The sequence below is a fragment of the Thrips palmi genome, unplaced genomic scaffold (genome assembly GCF_012932325.1).
Source record: "Thrips palmi isolate BJ-2018 unplaced genomic scaffold, TpBJ-2018v1 HiC_scaffold_10, whole genome shotgun sequence".
Taxonomy (NCBI): domain Eukaryota; kingdom Metazoa; phylum Arthropoda; class Insecta; order Thysanoptera; family Thripidae; genus Thrips; species Thrips palmi.
In genome coordinates this window covers 21,589,404-21,606,703 of record NW_023144621.1, presented here as the reverse complement: position 1 = coordinate 21,606,703, position 17,300 = coordinate 21,589,404, and the positions used below count along the sequence as shown (strand labels likewise).

The window sequence follows — 17,300 nt, the reverse complement described above, 5'->3', positions numbered from 1 at the left end:
CCAGCGTCTCGTCAAGAAGCAGATGGACTCCGGCCGGGCGGCGACGTGTGGCGTGCCCTATCTCCGGACATCTTCCGCGCGACCTCCACGGCCTGCAGCAGCTTCGCCAGCGCCGGGGCGTATTGTCGGGCAGCAGCGCGACAAACACCAACACCGCCGCGGGGCAAGCGGCAAAACCTCCAAGTTTTCCTTGCCGTGTTTGTTTTGGGAATTTTCATCGCCGGCTGCTGCTGCTGACCTTGGGCCGGTTTAAATTACCGCGCGCGTCCCTCTGGCGTGGGGGACGGGGTTCGTGGTGGGCAGGGCGTGTTCCTCACTTAGAGGTCCCTCGTGTTGCCGCCACCTGAGACTCACACGCGCGGCGGGCGGTGCTATAAATATGCTTTATTCGCACGTCAGGGTCGCCCTTTATTAATGCGATGTCCACGTCGCTGCTCGGCGTGGCGTGGCGCGGCGACGCCGCCCATATTGGCGGACAGCGGCGGCGCTCTTATTACAACTCCTGATTAGTTTACGCCGCGGCGGCCGCGGAATCGTGCGGAATTTCTGTTTCGTTTTCCCGTTGTCTCGCGCTAATGTGGAGATACGACGCGTGCCCTGGCCCCGCCTCGGTCGGAAGGCAAGACCGTGCGGCCGCCGAGGACTCCGTTAGAGAGGACTCCGCGCGGCGCGCGCGGCGCGGGGAGGGACGAGTTTTGCTGCGGTGGCTGCCTGCCTGACTGGCTGCCTGGCTGTGGCATCTCCCCAGAGCCACAATACAGACTCGCCGGCGCCGCCAATTATTGAGATGTGTGTTCTGTTTGTTGATCCGGCTCTCCCGGGACCTCCCCGCCCTCCCCTCTCGGCGCCCTCCTCCGGGCCTCCGCCCCTTTCGCCACTATATCTACCTTGCTCCTCAGAGATCACCCCCACCACCACCACCACGGCCAACATCGTCATCGCCGTGGCCACGAGGACACAGTAAACAAGGTCCCCGTTTTGGTGTTGCAGTGCCGCCAGACATCATCTCGGACGACTCGTCGGCGGACCTGCACGTCCAGGAGGGCGACAACGCGACGCTGCACTGCAAGGCCACCGGCCACCCGACGCCCAGGGTCACCTGGCGGCGCGACGGCGGCGAGCCCATCCTGCTGCGGCGCGGCACCAAGGAGCTGTTCACCGGTGAGCCCTTTTCCATTTTCCGCAGGTGCGCCACGACGGCGGCCTCGACGGCGGCCTCGACGGCGACCTCGCCTGGAACTAAAACGCCGCGCGCCGTGCTCCTTAACGACAACGGCAAGTCGGCCCTCACGTCCGCGATGACTATTAGCGGCAGCACTACGCCGCCCCGCGCGGCACGCCGAGCCGGCAAAAATGCTTTTCTCTTTTTCCGTCAGCGCAAAAAGTTTTCCTGACGACGTCCCGCCGTGGTCGTGCGCCTGGAACGTGGAAGTGGCACCAGGCCGACGGGCAAACTTCTCACATATCGTTCCGGCCGAGTGGCAGCCCGCCGAGTGCCCGAGCACCGCGACGAGCCCTCGGCGACGACCGCCGACGCACGAGTCCGGGTTACTGAGCGCAGGATTAGCAGGGAAAGGTGACCGTTTGAGTCGCACGGTCGTGGACAAAGGGACCCGTCGCTACTCCGCGCGCGCGAAGCTGTTTGTGAGACCAGCGTTGAGAGTTCGCCGCACGTGGGGTAGTGACGACCCGGTTCTCTTGGACACGGTGACAGTTACATCCTTTCCCAACTAAAAAGCTCTGAAAGTAGTTGCTCGGCATATTTCTGGCGACGCGGGTATGAAAATAGTTGCAGCGACTAGAGTAGGGGGACATGGGGTTGGCGGAGTTGGCCCGGCTAGCAGGGTATTGCGCGCGTTCTCGCCCTTCTTGCCGTCCTGGAGGATGCACCCTGGAGCACGAGGTCCTGGTCCGTGCGCTTACGCAATAAAGGGTCTCGCATGCCGACCTAGCGGACGCTCTAGCGGAAGGTCTAGCGGTCGCTCTAGTGGACGGACTCGGCTCGAGCGAGGCTAGCGAGAGTTTGCATGAAGATGAGCCCCACCGTCACGCGGAGCGGGGACGGGGGCGAGTCGGGAAGAAGCTCGGAACGGTTGAGCAGGGAACCTCGACTGGCCTTGAGAGGGACGCAAAATGGGTGCATTAGTGTGACGCAGTCAGTACGCAGGACGTGGGCGGCAGCGCTCCTAAGTCAATAGGTCTGGAGAAGGAAGTGTGCCCAGGGCAGTGTTTGAACCCGGGCAGCCGGCCGGCCGCGGACCGCCAGTCCCTCGGCCGGACGGCCGGACATTTGGGGCAGCGAGGGTCACCGGGCCCGGCCGGGAGGTCCCCGAGCTGCCCACCTGGCCCGGCCGGTCGTCCGCCGCCGTGCCGCCGCCGTCCGCACTACTGCGAGACGCTCACCAAAGGGACGGCCTCGGTGGGGCCGAGGCGGCCGCCATTTAACAAATGAAGGGGCACGCCAGTCGCCCATTACGATGCCCGCCCTTACAAAGCGCGCGGGGGGCGGAGAGAGAGAGAGAGAGAGAGAGAGAGAGAGAGAGAGAGAGAGAGAGAGAGAGAGAGACGGGATAAAAGTGTCGCGCGTCACGTCAGAGCGCTGGAGGAGGGACGGCCTGTAATGGACCGAAATAGAGGTGGAGGGGGCGGCGCGAGGACGGCGTGGACGCGCGGGCAAACAAATCAAAATGAAGACTCGTCCCGGCAGCACGGGGTAATACACCGGTTTCCTTCTTTCGCGCCGCGGGGGTTTTCCGAGGGGTGCGGGGTGCGGCGGGGCGGGGGTGACAGCTTTATGTTGCCTCATATTTCCAGAGGCGCACGCCACGGCCGCCGCCGCCGTGGGCGCTTTCCCGAGCTCTGTTTTTGACTTCAACTTGGCCCCGCTCGGTCAGGCTTCGCCGCTTCGCCCGTCCGCCTCCCCTTACTGCTACTCTTATCCCCAAGGCGGGAGGGAAGGGCTCAGGTGAAGGAGCGCCGCCGCTCGCTGCCGCGCTGCCGCGTCGCTTGGCTGGCCGGCGGACCCTGGGCCGGCGGACCCTGGGCCAGGAACAAGCCCTGGGGGGTCGTCCATTTAGTGCGTACGCAATAAAGGAAGGGCCGGCCGTCGTGTGACTTGGCAGCCCCGCCGCCGAGGAAGCCAAGGATCGCCGAGTGCTCGCCTTGGTGCTCGCCTTGGTGCTCGCCTTGGTGCTCGCCTTGGTGCTCGCCTTGGTGCTCGCCTTGGTGCTCGCCCAGGTGCTCACCTTGATGCTCGCCTTGGTGCTCGCCTCGGTGCTCGCCATGGTGCTCGCCTTGATGCTCGCCTTGATGCTCGCCTTGGTGCTCGCCTTGGTACTCGCCTTGATGCTCGCCTTGGTGCTCGCCATGGTGCTCGCCCTGGTGCTCGCCCTGGTGCTCGCCTTGGTGCTCGCCTTGATGCTCGCCCTGGTGGTCGCCCTGGTGGTCGCCTTGGTGGTCGTCTTGGTGCCCGCCTTCGTGGTCGCCCTGGTGGTCGCCTTGGTGGCCGTCTTGGTGCTCGCCTTGGTGCTCGCCCTGGTGCTCGCCTTGGGTGCTCGCCTTGGTGTTCGCCTCGATGCTCGCCCTGGTGGTCGCCCTGGTGGTCGCCCTGGTGGTCGCCCTGGTGGTCGCCCTGGTGGTCGCCCTGGTGGTCGCCCTGGTGGTCGCCTTGGTGGTCGCCTTGGTGGTCGCCTTGGTGTTCGCCTTGATGCTCGACTTGGTGCCCGCCTTCGTGGTCGCCCTGGTGATCGCCTTGGTGGCCGTCTTGATGGTCGTCTTGGTGCCCGCCTTGGAGGTCGCTCTGGTGATCGCCTTGCTGCTCACCTTACCTTGGTGGTCGTTTCAGTGCTCGCCCTGGTGCTCACCTCGACGCTCGTCTAAGCGGTCGCCTTGGTGTTGGCCTTGGTGTTGGCCTTGGTGGTCGCCTTGGTGGTCGCCTTGGTGGTCGCCTTGGTGGTCGCCTTGGTGGTCGCCTTGGTGGTCGCCTTGGTGGTCGCCTTGGTGGTCACCTTGGTGGTCACCTTGGTGGTCACCTTGGTAGTGGCATTCGCGCTGGCCTTGGTGGTGGCCTTGCTGCTCACCTTGCCTTAGTGATCGCGTTGCTCGCCTTGTCTTGGTGGTCGTCTCAGTGCTCGCCCTGGTGCTCACCTCGATGCTCGTCTTGGTGGAGTCGTTGCCGCAGCCCGGTGGCGCGAAGAGGGCTTCCCTCGCGTCATCGCGGTGCGACGCGGTGCGACGCGGGTCTGGTGCGGGAAAGCGACGGTAATCCTGGCCCTAATCCGCGACCCGCGTAACTCAAGCTCGGAGGGACACTCGATGCCGGCCGCGGCTCCGGGGACCAGACTTCCAGTGTGTCGTCGGCGCGGAATGGCAGTGCGGGCAACGCGGCAACGCGTTACGGCGTGCTGGGGAAGCGGGCGAACCAGGCCAACCCCCAACGCTCCAACGCGAGCGTGTAATTTATTTTTCCTCCAAGCAGCGCAGCGCGCCGCCGCCGCGGCCCTACAGCGGGTCTCAGGTGTCATTTTTCCGGCCAGTGCTCCGGACTCATTTCATTCCGCAGCGCGGCGGGTTGTTCATCAGGAGGGACTTGTGCTGGCAACGCCTTGTGCGCGCGCGTGATCAGCACGTGTGTGTGTGTGTGTGTGTGTGGAGATGAGAGCCGACTGGAGGCCCACGTGTGTCGCACCTTACGGCTCCGCCCCGCCTGGGCTAGGCTGGGGCTTGGCTTGCTGCTGGGCCGGGGGCTTTGGCTCCCTCATCCTCACAGTCGGAGTAATTTCGCTGCTGTAGCTGCGCGCTGTGGCGGTAGTCACCTTGCACCGGGGCCCATCTGGCCATCTGCGTGCCCAACAGCTGCACCGCCGCACAGGTGTGTGTGTGTGTGTGTGTGTGTGTGTGTGTGTGTGTGTGTGTCTGCGTGTGTAAGAGAGGGGGTGCGTGTGTGTGCCCGCCCAATGGCTCCGGTCTTAATCAAATCCCGTCTTGGCGCGCGGCCTAACGCGACGGCGAAGAGAATTAGCCTCGTGTGCACACTGTGCAGGCCTCATAACCGGTGGCGGTGGCGCAGCGCGGCTATGCGGACCGATTGCACGGCAGTGGAAAGGAAAGTCGGCAAAAAAATAAAAATAGGAACGGAATGGCTGTGGAATGAAAAGAGTGAATTGAGTGAAAACGAGGGAAACCGAACCGCAGCGCGGCCCACAGTTGCAGCGAACGGAATTCAATAATAGTTATGGCTGCCGGATATGACCCAGCGCGTTGAGCGCGCCTGCCCCGGGGCTCTGAATTCCGAGCATAGCAGCTCCACGGCCCGGCCTCCTCGGCCAGGCCTCCACGGCGGCCACTCTGACCAAGCGACGGGGTCACGCGCTGGCGGTCTCGACCAAGGCCTCGACCGTGACGACCACCTTCAACAGCAGCCTAATAAGAGGCTTGTCGTCTCGCAATCCATTATGAGTTAAGTCGGGCCTTTTCCTTTGTGCCATTACCGAGCAAAGAGGATTCCGTTGCCCCTCGGCCGCGCCTCGGCCGCGCCGCCACACTGGCTGGCGCGAGCTGGCGTGGGCACTGCAGACGCACGCGTGCAGGCACGTGCAGGCGGGCTGCCTACCCCCGGGCCAGGCCGGCAGAGGCCAGCTTTCCCGAAACAAAACAAACTTTGCTCTCGCCGCCGTTTTATACCTTTTTAGTGTGTTTTCTTTTTCTGCTGTTATTTTTCGCATCGCGCGTTTGGTGCGGTGAGCGGTTTTGTGACGTCGCCTGAAAAAAAAAGACGAAGTAATAGAAGAAAACAAAAAAAAAAAAAAAGAGACAGAGAGAGGCGCGGAGCGGGCGAAGAAAAGAAAAGGAAGATGGGAAATAAAAGTTGGCAGCTGGCGTCGTCGTTGGGAGATGGCGCTGCATTCGTTAACGCTGCCGCGCTTGCGGATCATTACACAGTCGCAGCTACGAACGCCACCAAGCCCCGCCCCGCCGCCCCTCCCCGCTACACGACAAAGAGCTCGGCACCACGCCGGGCCGGGGCGGGGCGGGGCTCGCTGCGGGCAGACAGCGCAATGCACCCCACTGCCAGTGCTCCCCTCAGGGCGCCTCAGGGCCCCCGAAGGACAGCTAAAGGGTCTCTTTAGGGCACCTGGCCCGGGCCTCGTGGCCCCGTCCGCGCGCCCGTCCGAGCTGCAAGGGCTGCAAGTGCTCACAGCTGTTGCACCGGTTTGCACGCTGGCGGCGAGGCATTCTGACTTGCCACGCCTTTTGGCGGCCAAGGCTGGTCGCGCGGCTCAGCTCTCAAAGGGTGAGGACTGACGGCGTCGGACGCACAGTGAGCCAGAAGACCGGTGGAGGTGGTCAAAAACCCGGACCGACCCGGACGCGTTTTGAGCTCCAGAGTCGCCAATAGGACCCGAACTGAACGTGTGACCCCACCAATGGATTCTTCGTTCTCCGAACGACTGTCCAGCTCAAAACGCGTCCGGGACTTTGACCGCCTCTCCGGTCATCCGGCCACTGTGGGCCGGTGAGGGAGTGGAGGCGGGCCGACCGAACGCTGTGAGGGCAGCCAATCATTAATGTCGAAGCGGCGCTGTATCGCCACCGCGCTGCAGTCCGCCCTGCCGGCCCTGCTGAATATTCAGGGCGGCCAGTCGCACGGCGAAGTGGTGAAACCGGCCGGATGGACTGGCGCGGCGCGGCGAGGCGAGGCGCGGTGCGCGCCACCTGCTAGGGGACGGAGACAGATTGCCAACTCCGAAAGCGACCCTCGGAGGTTTAGAACCGCCGCGCTAGGCCGTTCTGCCGCGTTCGGACGGCCCTTCTCGATTGGGGGGGGGAGGCAGACGGTGGCGTAATCCTGATTTGCACACCCCAAACTTTCCTGTCCAACGACGCTGGAAATTGTTATACCTCCGCGTCGTCGGCCTTCCAGACTGCCGCCCACTAGGCCTGCTCGAAAAGCGGACCCGTATTTACACGAACGCAACGCAAATTTTGCCACTGTCTTTTAAATTTTCCGCGTTCCCTTTCTCCCTTTTTTCCGGTGTGTACACGGTCTGAAAGACAGAGGGCACTTGTAAACCACTACCGTCGTATGGTCCTCCCTCCCCCTCCCCCTCCCCTCCCCCCATTCTCATCTCGCTCGCCGCGCGGCCGCCTTCCAACAAAGACAACGGATCCCCGCACTTGTTCATTTCCTGCTTTATTTAAGCGCCCCGCTCGCGGACGGTCTCCGAGCCGCAAGTGGTGGTGGCGGTGGCGGCGGTCGAGTCCCCCCCCCTCCCCTTTCCCCCCACCCGAGGCCTTGAGCTGTGTGCCCACTACTGTTTGCATTTCCACTCTGCGCCGTGCCAATATGACTGCGGCCTGCCCCACTGCATCTTTCAGCGGCCGCGGGGCGCGGGTCTCGGAAAGGGTCCGCCATGAAATAGGCAGCGCGCTGAGGACGAGTCCGTCCCGCGCCGCTCGCTAGCCTCGCTAGCCTCGCTCAGGGAAGCGACGCATGCAGCCTGCTGTATTATGCCCGCGTCCCGTCCCGTCCTGTCTTGCGGCGGCGAGGCGAGGAGGCAGGACTTGGGGACGGAAACGTCGCATCGAGGGGTACGTGCACTTTGAAAATAGAGGTACTCTGGCTGGTCATTTGACTGAAATTCCGCTTCAATTGGATTAAAAATTCGAAAAATACCGTAGATTAGAAACGTCGAGGAAAGAGAGGATCAATGAACAAGTTCGAGCTCCAACTTATCGAAATGCTAGAACAGAGTTTTCCATCTTGGCGTTTTGAGATTCCTTCAAACCCGGCCGCAACGACCCTTGGTCCTCGCAGTGTGTCGCAGTGCGTCGCAGTGCGACACCGGGCAGCGCAAGGTGGAGGTGACTGCAGCGCAAGGCCGCGTGGGCCGCGGCCCACTTATGGCGACGCCGCTGCAACTCAAGCCCCTCCAGCCCCGGCCGCCACCCGGCCGCCCTTAACCGCATTACTGGCATCACTTTAACCGCATTACTGGCATCACTTTAAACCTCGCCCGTGCCGCCGGCAGTCAAAAGAGCGCGGCGACCCTGGGCGCGGGTTCGAATCCCGCCGCGTCTCAAAGGGCGGGCCTCTTTTTTTTTCCTTTTCGGCGTTAGCGCGGGGTAATCCGCCTTGCGTCTTGGCTGGCCCAGCTGGCGGCACGCGGTGGGCACACGGCGCGGGACAGACAGCTGTATTTGCGAGGCCAACGTCCTGCCGGCGGGGCGGGGCGGGGCGGGGAGGCGTGTAAGAACGGCTTAAAGGCGAGGGCCGCCGGATCCGTGCACTTGCTCGCACTTGGCCGGGCCAAACTTGGAGTTCCTCAACCGGCTTAAAGTGATATGTAATCAAGCCGTGGCTGGTCCCTCGTCCTTGTGTTTGACTTGGCCGGAGCGTGATCCACCCACCGCCTTCTCCACCGGCAAACAAGGGCCGCGCGGCAAAGAGAGCCAGCGGGACGCAGCGGGACTCGCCCGGAGCCGAGCGCAGCAAGCGGAGCCAGCGGGGCGGGGCGGGGCGGGGCGGGGCGGGGCAGATGAGCCGTTGTGCGCACACCGTCCGCTCGGTCCGGCCCGTCGTGTCCAGGGTCCTGCCGGCGCAGTCCCGCTTTGAAAAGTTTCTAAAAATAAAGCAGGGGAAATGAACGCCGCTGACAGCAGGGCCGCGCGCTGCCGAGCGGAAACGAATAATAAAACCCGATGTGTGTGTTGCAGTGCCCAGCGTCAACTCGACCAGCCTCACCTTTTGGAAGACGGACCGCCAGATGATGGGCGCCTTTCTCTGCATCGCCTCCAACGACGTGCCGCCCGCCGTCAGCCGGCGCGTGCAGCTCAACATCAACTGTGAGTAAGGTCCGACGTCCGGGAATAGCAGCAGGAAAAGCGGCGGCAAAGTCAGCGAGGCACGTGGCGCCAACAGGAGAAACACAACGGGATTTCCGGGGGACTAAAAACAGGAGGCGTTTTATAACCGGTTGGTGGGTCACAGCCCGGCCGCCCGCCACACAGTGGGCCAAACGACCGGCAGAGGCGGGCAAAACTCCAGACGCGTTTTGAGCTCCAGAGTCGCTACATGGGGCTCAAACCGAACCTGTGACCCCACCAGTCGATTGCTCTCCGAACGAGGAATCTATTGGTGGGGTCACACGTCTGGTTCTAGTCCCATTTAGCGACTCTGGAGCTCAAAACGCGTCGAGAATTTTGTCCGCCTCCACCGGCCTTCTGGCCCACTGTGCGCGGCCGCGGCCGCTCGCCGGGCGGGCCGGCAGGCCGTTCCTCTGGGAGGGATGTGAGGCGTTAGCCACCATTACGCGTATAATGCGCTTTTGAAATATGGACAAGGCGGCATAAACAAGGGAGATAAAGGCGGGCGCCCCATCGGGGCTCCATAAAGCAAGTGATATTGAGGCGGGGCCAGGCCGGGCCAGCGCGGCGTGGTCGTGGAGGCTGACGGGGGTCTTCAAGGACTGCAGCGCTGGATCAACTTCTCGTAACCATGCGGGCCTATAGCGGGGTCGAGCATAAATCTGGTTTTAGCCACTCTCGGGAGGTGGACCGTACTTACACGATGCCCCCCACCCTCAGTGGCTAATTTACGGGCGGCCCCTAAATCATACATCCACACGGCCGCCGTGCCGCCACTTTACTGCTGTCGGTAATCCCGCCGGCCTCGGCCCTGCCCGGCCGGCCGCGTAAAACCCGGACGAGATGTTGATTAATTAGACGCCATCCTCGGGGAAACTTTCGGAATCTTGTCCGAGCGCGGCGCGGCGCGGTAAGGCGAGGGGGAGGGGAGAGGCCAGCGCCGCTCCGCTCGGCCCCGGGCAAGGCTTGGGGCGAGGGCGGATAAGAGAGGACCGCGCCAGACGAGCAAAATGGCCGTGATTCACTCCGGGCGGGTCGCGCGGCCTCGCCGCCACCGCAGGTAGCACGTGATCCTCTTTGGCGGCGTTCAGGAGGTCGGCGCGGCCCGGAGGACCCTGTGCGGACACGCTTGGAGACAGTTTCCCCGCCCCAAAGTCACCAAAAGATGCCAGCGGCACCGACAGCTGCCTCGTCGACACTTCCTCCATTCAAGGGATTCCAAAGGATGCGGCAGTCAAAACGAGTCCCACTAACTCGTCTCTCGGTGCGCAAGGTACTACGTTCCCGCTGTGCAGGAGTCGGCGCGCCGAGCGCCTGCAAAGAGCAGGGTAGGCAACGCAAGACACGCCTGCCCGCCGGGTTGCCTACCCGCCGCTCCGCAGGGGCTCGGGTGGTCTAGCCCGTAATGGTAATGGTAATGGCAGGGTAGGCAAGGCACTGCACGCCTGTTCGCCGGGTTGCCTACTCGCCACTCCACAGGGGCTCGGCGCCGAGGCGGAAATTCCACGGGTATCATCCCGAGTTCGCTTCCAGGTTCGTAGGACTGCACACCTCAAAACGCGGTACCGTAGTTTGCGCTCCTGGCCCGCCGCCCCGGCCGCCGCGCGGTGTGCCGCGCGGTGCGGGCCGCAACACCAGTAATTGTGTTAGCGCCGCGATCAGGGCCGCGGAGCTCATTTCGCCGCGCCGGGCTGCGTGGCGTGGCGGGGCGGGGTGTGGCGGGGGCGGCCCATCCTTTGTCGCCGCGTCCCGCCCCGCCGCCTCCCCGTGGCCAAATTCCGCTTTTGCCAAACAAAGAGCAGCGCAACGTAATTGTGGAGTGAGGCCGGCAGCCGGCCTGTGCCGCCGCGGCGCGCCGTGCTGCTGGTCGTGGCGCCCTCGTCCCGCACCAGGCGCGGCGCGCTGTCCGTGCCGCGGGCAGGGCGAGGCCGGGGCCACGCAGATTGCCCGGGGCTGGCGATGCTCGCGTGCCGCCGCGTGCCGCGCACCCTCTTTATTCCGAGCTTGTTCGTATCGCAGCCTCGCCGGGCGGGCTGCCGGGCGGGCTGCCTATACGGCTCCGCCGACAGGGGTACTGAGCCGGGGTACCGTCAGCAGCCCGGCCCCGCCCCGCCCCGCCCCGCCCAGCCACGACCCTCGTCAATGTAAAATGCGGGGAGCGCCCCACCGGCCCCACCGGCCCACCCCACTGTACTGGCTCCGTTTCGCAGAACGCGCGCACGAAACCTCAAAGGCGTCCTCCAGAGCGTCCTCCGCTCCTCCCCTGCCCGGAAAACACTCGTCGCGGCGGCCGCGCAGTGCGTCAGCCTGGCGCGCTCCATATTAAGCCCGGACCAATATCTCCGCGCAGCAGCGCTTGATAAACAAAACTTCGGCCGCCTTCCTCTCGCCTCCCCTTGCCTGGAGACGCGACAGGGCGCCATGAGGGCACGCAGGCTGGCCGGGCAGGGGTGCCGGGGCGTTGTCGGGCCACGTCGTCTGGCACGGCCGGTGTGCGGCAATAGATCCACCCCCCCGGTAAAAGAACCGGGGGGTGACTTTACCGCGGGATAAAACCACTGCCCTTGGCTGACTCCTGAGAAGGGGTGGTTTTATACCGAGGTAAAGTCACCCCCCTGCTGGTCCTGGGGAGTGGTTCTATCCCGTGGTAGAACCACCCCCCTAGCTGGCTCAGGGGGGTGCATGTATCACGGGATAAAACCACCCCCCAAAGACGGGGAGTTACTTTATCACGGGATGAAACCACCCCCAAATTTGCATATTTGACGGGTTTTAACAGCACTTCTCACCACACGGTAAAACGAAAGCCTCACACTTAATTACTATGTAGTTTTTTCTGCGCGCCAATGCACGAAATTAAACATGCACTTCGTAACGCACGAATTTGTGCGCGACAAGAAACGATTTCGTGCGTGAGTATGCAGAAAATCGTGCATTGTCGCGCACAAATTCGTGCGTTACGAAGTGCATGTTTAATTTCTTGCATCGGCGCGCAGAAAAACCTTCATAGTAGTAATTTGGTGTGTAGAATGCAAACAAAAAAATCGCGAAGGTGTTTGCAATACAAAGCTGGTGAATATTACGTTTCCAAAGCACTTTCGTTTGCAAGCTTTCAAGTATGCGCCCCAATTTTGGGTGTACAATCTTCTGGAGACGGAAAAAAGCGTAAAGATGACCGGGACGCTCTCCCGTAAAATATGCGAAATATGGGGGGTTGTTTCATCACGAGATAAATGACCCACCATTTTCAGGGGGGGTGCTTTAATCACGGGATGAAACCACCCCCCGGTGGTTCTATCCCGTGATAAATGCACCCCTCTGAGCCAGCTAGGGGGGTGGTTCTACCACGGGATAAAACCACCCCCTACACGGATCAGGGGGGTGACTTCACCACGGGTTGAAACCACCCCTCTCAGGAATCAGCCTAGGGGGGGGGGGTGGTTTTATCCCGTGGTAAAGTCACCCCCGGTGCTTTTTCCAGGGTGGGTGGATCTATAACCTCACACCGGCCCATGAAATTGAAGGTGGGGGGGGGGGGGAGAGACCCCCGGCCGAGCCCATCCAGCGGGAAGCATATATGGAGGCCCCTCAGCCACATCAAACACGCGGCCGGGCCCCCAGGCCCCCCCCGGGTCCCCCTAGGTTCCCCAGCCCGCACACAATCGGGCGGCAACCCTAATAAGCCGTGTGATGGCGGCGGGGCGGGGCGGGGCGGGCGCGCCCTGCCGCTTTGCCCTGCCGTGTCCCTGACGCCCACCCCCGCAGTGCCACGCCCGCCCCATCTCCGTGCCCCCGGGCTGGCTGGGGCGCAGCAGCGGGGCGCAGCGGGGCCCCAGGTAGCCGCCAGCCCTACAAGGTGTCGCCAAGTTTACCCCCTGCAGGCCCTGCAGGCAGCGGTGGCCTAGGCCGCGGCGCGCCCAACCACGGCACAACACAGCACGGGGTTGACTGGAGTGGCCGCGCCGCCGCGCTGCTTGTTTTGCCCGCACGTGACGCCTGTTTTCGTGTTGCAGTCGCGCCGCACATCGAGGTGCCCAACCAGCTGCTGGGCGCGCCCATCGGCACCGACGTCAAGCTGGAGTGCAGCGTGGAGGCCTTCCCCAACACCATCAACTTCTGGCTCAAGAACGGCTTGGAGATGCTGCTGGACGGGTCAGTGCGCCAGGCCGGCGAGCTGCGAGCCCTGCCAAGCTCTGGCACGGCACAATGGGCCAGAAGACCGGCGGAGGTGGCCAAAAACTCTAGACGCGTTTTGAGCTCCATAGGCGCTTAGCAGGATTCGAACGGAGCGTGTGACCCCACCAATGAATAGCTCTCTGAACGAGGAATCCATTGGTGGGGACACACTTTGAGTTACATTTAGCGACTTTGGCGCTCAATACGTGTCTAGAGTTTTGTCGCCCTCCCCCGGTCTTCCGGCCCACTGTGCACGCGGACCGTTCTAACAGCCCGTCGTGTTGCAGCCCCAAGAACTCCATCAGCGAGCACCGCAAGAACTACAAGGTGTTCATGTCGCTGCTGATCCGCTCGTTCCGCGAGGACGACATCGGCAAGTACAGCTGCGTGTCCACCAACTCCCTGGGCCGCGCCGAGAGCACCATCCGGCTCTACGGTAAGCAAAGACTTTCTTTCCTTCGAACACAACACAGCTTAAAGCCCGCAATGCGAAGGAAACGCGAGGTGTATCGTAAAACCCTTCATCATACGAAGCAATTATACTATGCCTTCATTTTCTTCGTAGTTGCAAAGCAAATTTCATACTTTTTTGGAGTCTGTCTGGCCGAGTCTAACCCCGCGCCCTCTTGTTGCAGTCATCAAGCCGGCCGGAGACAGCCCGCTGTCGAACCGCGTCGTGAACGCCGGAGGTAATGTCTCGAGTCCTTGGAGCGAGATTTGTCGGCCAGTCGATTGAACCTAACCAACTGTTTTATGTGTCTGTCGGCAGGACTCGAGTCCCGGGGGGACCCTTCCAGGTCATCGGCGCGAAGACCCCGGCCCCTCTGGCCCTGGAGCTGGCTGGTGGGGGGCGCGGCGCTGGCGGCCTTCGGCCAGGGTCTCGGCCTCTGGCGGTGACCGTAGGCGAGCCTGAAGCCGAAGAGCAGTGCAGTGAAGTGATCGACTACGCACAGTGACTCTAGCGAGCCAAGGAGCAGAGACAAACTTGGGTCATGTATATCTGTGATTGCAGCAGTGTGTAAATATGGTGTACATAGTGAACATAGTGAGGACTTCCCTTGCGAGGATGCAGATTTTCTCCCTCTTCCCGCCGTGTCAGTGTAAAGAGATGGTGAACTTCTTTTGTGCCATTGCATGTAATTATTGTTCTATTTGCGGGTCTGGAAGGGATATATTTTATTACCTTGTCAAATCGCTGTATTCTTCTGTAAAATCTTGTACTTTGTGCCTGCAAAGAAATGCTGTACTTTGTAAAAAATGTGAATAAGAGTTTAAGATGGGTTAGCCAGGATTCGATGGATTGCTTAAACAGACTGTATCGCTATTTGTAATGCATTTCGCTGTGGAGCGGGTCGCTCTTGCGCTTCAGAATTTCAAGCCAAGATTATGAAATCGTGGTTGTGATGTTCGTTTAGAGACTATAATATATCTAATGAATTGTGCCAACATTCGCTTTTCGTCATTCCACAAAGATTTTTGTGTAAATCTTCCGAGACGAGGTGGTTATCGTAGGGAAAAAAAATATATTTAAAGGAAAGTGAATAGAGAAATCAGTGTCTTCGTCAAGTGAGTAGCACAACATAAGAGATGATCAAATTTTCAAGCCAATTGGAAAGGTCCAAAGTTGGCAGGGATTTTCTATATATTTTCATGTTTGTGTTGGCGCTGTTCCACAAGCAATATTTCTTGACTGACGTCACAAAATATTGCTACTTTCAACATATCATGTAAAGTGTTTTTCGCTCGACAACTACCGGCAAAGCCTCGTGTACTTTTGTAGTGTTTATCGCCGTGTCCACGCCACTGTGAAAAGGCCCCTGACAGGTTCTGACTGCAGTTCTGCTTGCGAGACGGGATAGTTACGATGTTAACATGTAGCCTCTCTGGTCCACCTGGTGTGCTTTCTATAGATTTTCTGGAAAATGTAGTATTACCCGTATGACATGCAGTGAAAAACAAAAAGGCATTTTGACAAATTAAAAAAAAAAACTAAGGATGTCTCTGAATCGTTCAAGATTCTGCACCCCTTTATCCCGAGGGAAGGCAGGATCTTAGTCTCATGTCGCTTTTTGCCCTCGCTCGTCTTACCTAGCTGTATTTTTGTTTCCCTTTTTTTTCAAATGGAGAGATTTCGGGGTCACCGTGCCACGCATTCACCGAAATTGTGTAAATAAACCAAGAGCAAAGAAAATCAACGAAAAACGTGTGGTGTGTCATTTTCCCGGCCCGCTGGGCAGCCCCCACACTGACAACAATACCGCCATATCCGTCCACATCCACGCCATTGTCCGCTTTCGCCCCGACATGCGGCAGGCGGCGCGGCGCTGGCCGGGTCAAGCGGAACAACGGACAGGCATGGACGATTAGCGGATTGGCCAGTGATGACGTAGCTGCAATTAAACCGGTAACTTGACTACCTCCCTCGGGCGGATCTCCATTACACGTAATGTCTGCAGACATTTAAAACACAGCGGCCCGCTAAAAGAATGAGGGCGGAAAAAAAGTTGTCTTCACGGAAAACCACGTTGCCCTGTGACTTTGGTTGTAAATTAAATGAGGTTTCCTCTCCCCAGGAGTGTGATTGAGCGTTCCATGGTCGCCAACACTGGACCCCAGTTCGACAACACACACACCGCCCGTTAAATTTCCCTCCTCATTTTCGTCACACACTAATAACTATCACTTTTCTTAAAACGCCATTCTGTATCCAAAACCACCCAGGCTCGCCCAATAACGGCTACAGTGGCGCCGATCTGCTTCATGATCAATAAGGAAGACCTTCCAAAGATCTCGCAAAATTTTGAGAGATTTCATCCGTAACGCGATATCCGTCTCGAACCGGTCTCGAACGTTACCACCGAGATTTTTAGAAGAGGGTCAACAAAGTCCCGTCCGACCGATGCGCTGCAAAAAGCGTTAAGCCCTTGCAGTGTGAGGCGCTGCACTGCACGCTCTCCCCTTGCTGCCGATGCGGCACGAATAAACAGCCCGTCGCGGTTTGCAAACACACTGAGTATTGCTGTGTCCGCGCCGCCCGCGCCGCCCGCGCCGGCCGCCGCCACACCCTACACCGCCTCCCTCCGCGCGGACCGCGGACTCATTAGCGGCGGACAGCACAGTGCTCTCCAGCCACGCTGCAAACGCCAAAGACGCTGCTTTCGTTCGACAGCCAGGAAGACTGGAGACACTGCGAAAATATTCCGAACTATTGAACGTAAAATGCACAGAAAAAAGTACAGAAGTGCCGTATTTGCCAGGTACGGACGGTCCAGGCAAGTGTGGACTGACTAGACTTGTTACGTACTTTTTCTAAAAAAAATTTCTCACAGGGGAGCCTCGGCGCTCACTGTAACTAGGGGTACGCGCCGTTCAGTCTGGGCGCGTAGTGTGGCTGAGCGATGCGAATTGACATGGTTTGTGCACTTTGGACTTTGCTTGAGAAGACGAAATGTGCATCTTAAGGACAGGGGTACAAATGGAAGTGATTTTCGTTATCAGAACACCAAAAACTGCTGGGATCAATGCCAAAGTCGATTTAAAAATTTTGGTCCAAAATTGGTTAAAATTCGGTTAAATGTGAGTCTGGGAAAAGTTTGAAGGTCATTTTTGAGTTCAGCACACCAAAAACTGCAGGAAACAATATAAAACTCGACTTGAAAATTTTGGTCCAAAATGACCTAATTTGGGATGAAAATATAAATCTGGAGTCGAAATGAGAGTGATTTTCGTTATCAGCACACCAAAAACTGCTGGGATCAATGTCAAACTCGATTTAAAAATTTTGGTCCAAAATTGGTCAAAATTCGGGTAAGTGTGAGTCTGGGAAAATTTTGGAAGTCATTTTTGAGTTCAGCACACCAAAAACTGCAGGAAACAATATAAAACTCGACTTGAAAATTTTGGTCCAAAATGACCTAATTTGGGATGAAAATATAAATCTGGAGTCGAAATGAGAGTGATTTTCGTTATCAGCACACCAAAAACTGCTGGGATCAATGTCAAACTCGATTTAAAAATTTTGGTCCAAAATTGGTCAAAATTCGGGTAAGTGTGAGTCTGGGAAAATTTTGGAAGTCATTTTTGAGTTCAGCACACCAAAAACTGCAGGAAACAATATAAGACTCGACTTGAAAATTTTGGTCCAAAATGACCTCGTTTCGGATGAAAATATAAGTCTGATGTCAAAATGGAAGTGATTTTTGCTATCAGCACTCAAAAAACTGCAAGAATCAGTGTGCAATTCAATTTAAAAAATTTGA

The 17,300-nt window shown here is 59.4% G+C and overlaps 1 protein-coding gene across 2 annotated transcripts in view; it reads left to right on the top strand.

Moving 5' to 3' along the window:
• The window catches only part of LOC117653757 (lachesin-like), a 163,934-nt gene extending 148,698 nt beyond the window's left edge, over nt 1-15,236 (top strand). For both annotated transcript variants that reach the window (XM_034399649.1, XM_034399639.1), the window contains exons 6-11: nt 991-1,161; nt 8,716-8,844; nt 12,879-13,017; nt 13,329-13,477; nt 13,677-13,730; nt 13,811-15,236. In XM_034399649.1, coding sequence (XP_034255540.1) covers nt 991-1,161; nt 8,716-8,844; nt 12,879-13,017; nt 13,329-13,477; nt 13,677-13,730; nt 13,811-13,938 — 770 coding nt within the window. In that variant the 3' untranslated portion in view covers nt 13,939-15,236. The remainder of the gene's footprint in view (nt 1-990; nt 1,162-8,715; nt 8,845-12,878; nt 13,018-13,328; nt 13,478-13,676; nt 13,731-13,810) is intronic.
• Nucleotides 15,237-17,300: the final 2,064 nt, after the last annotated feature.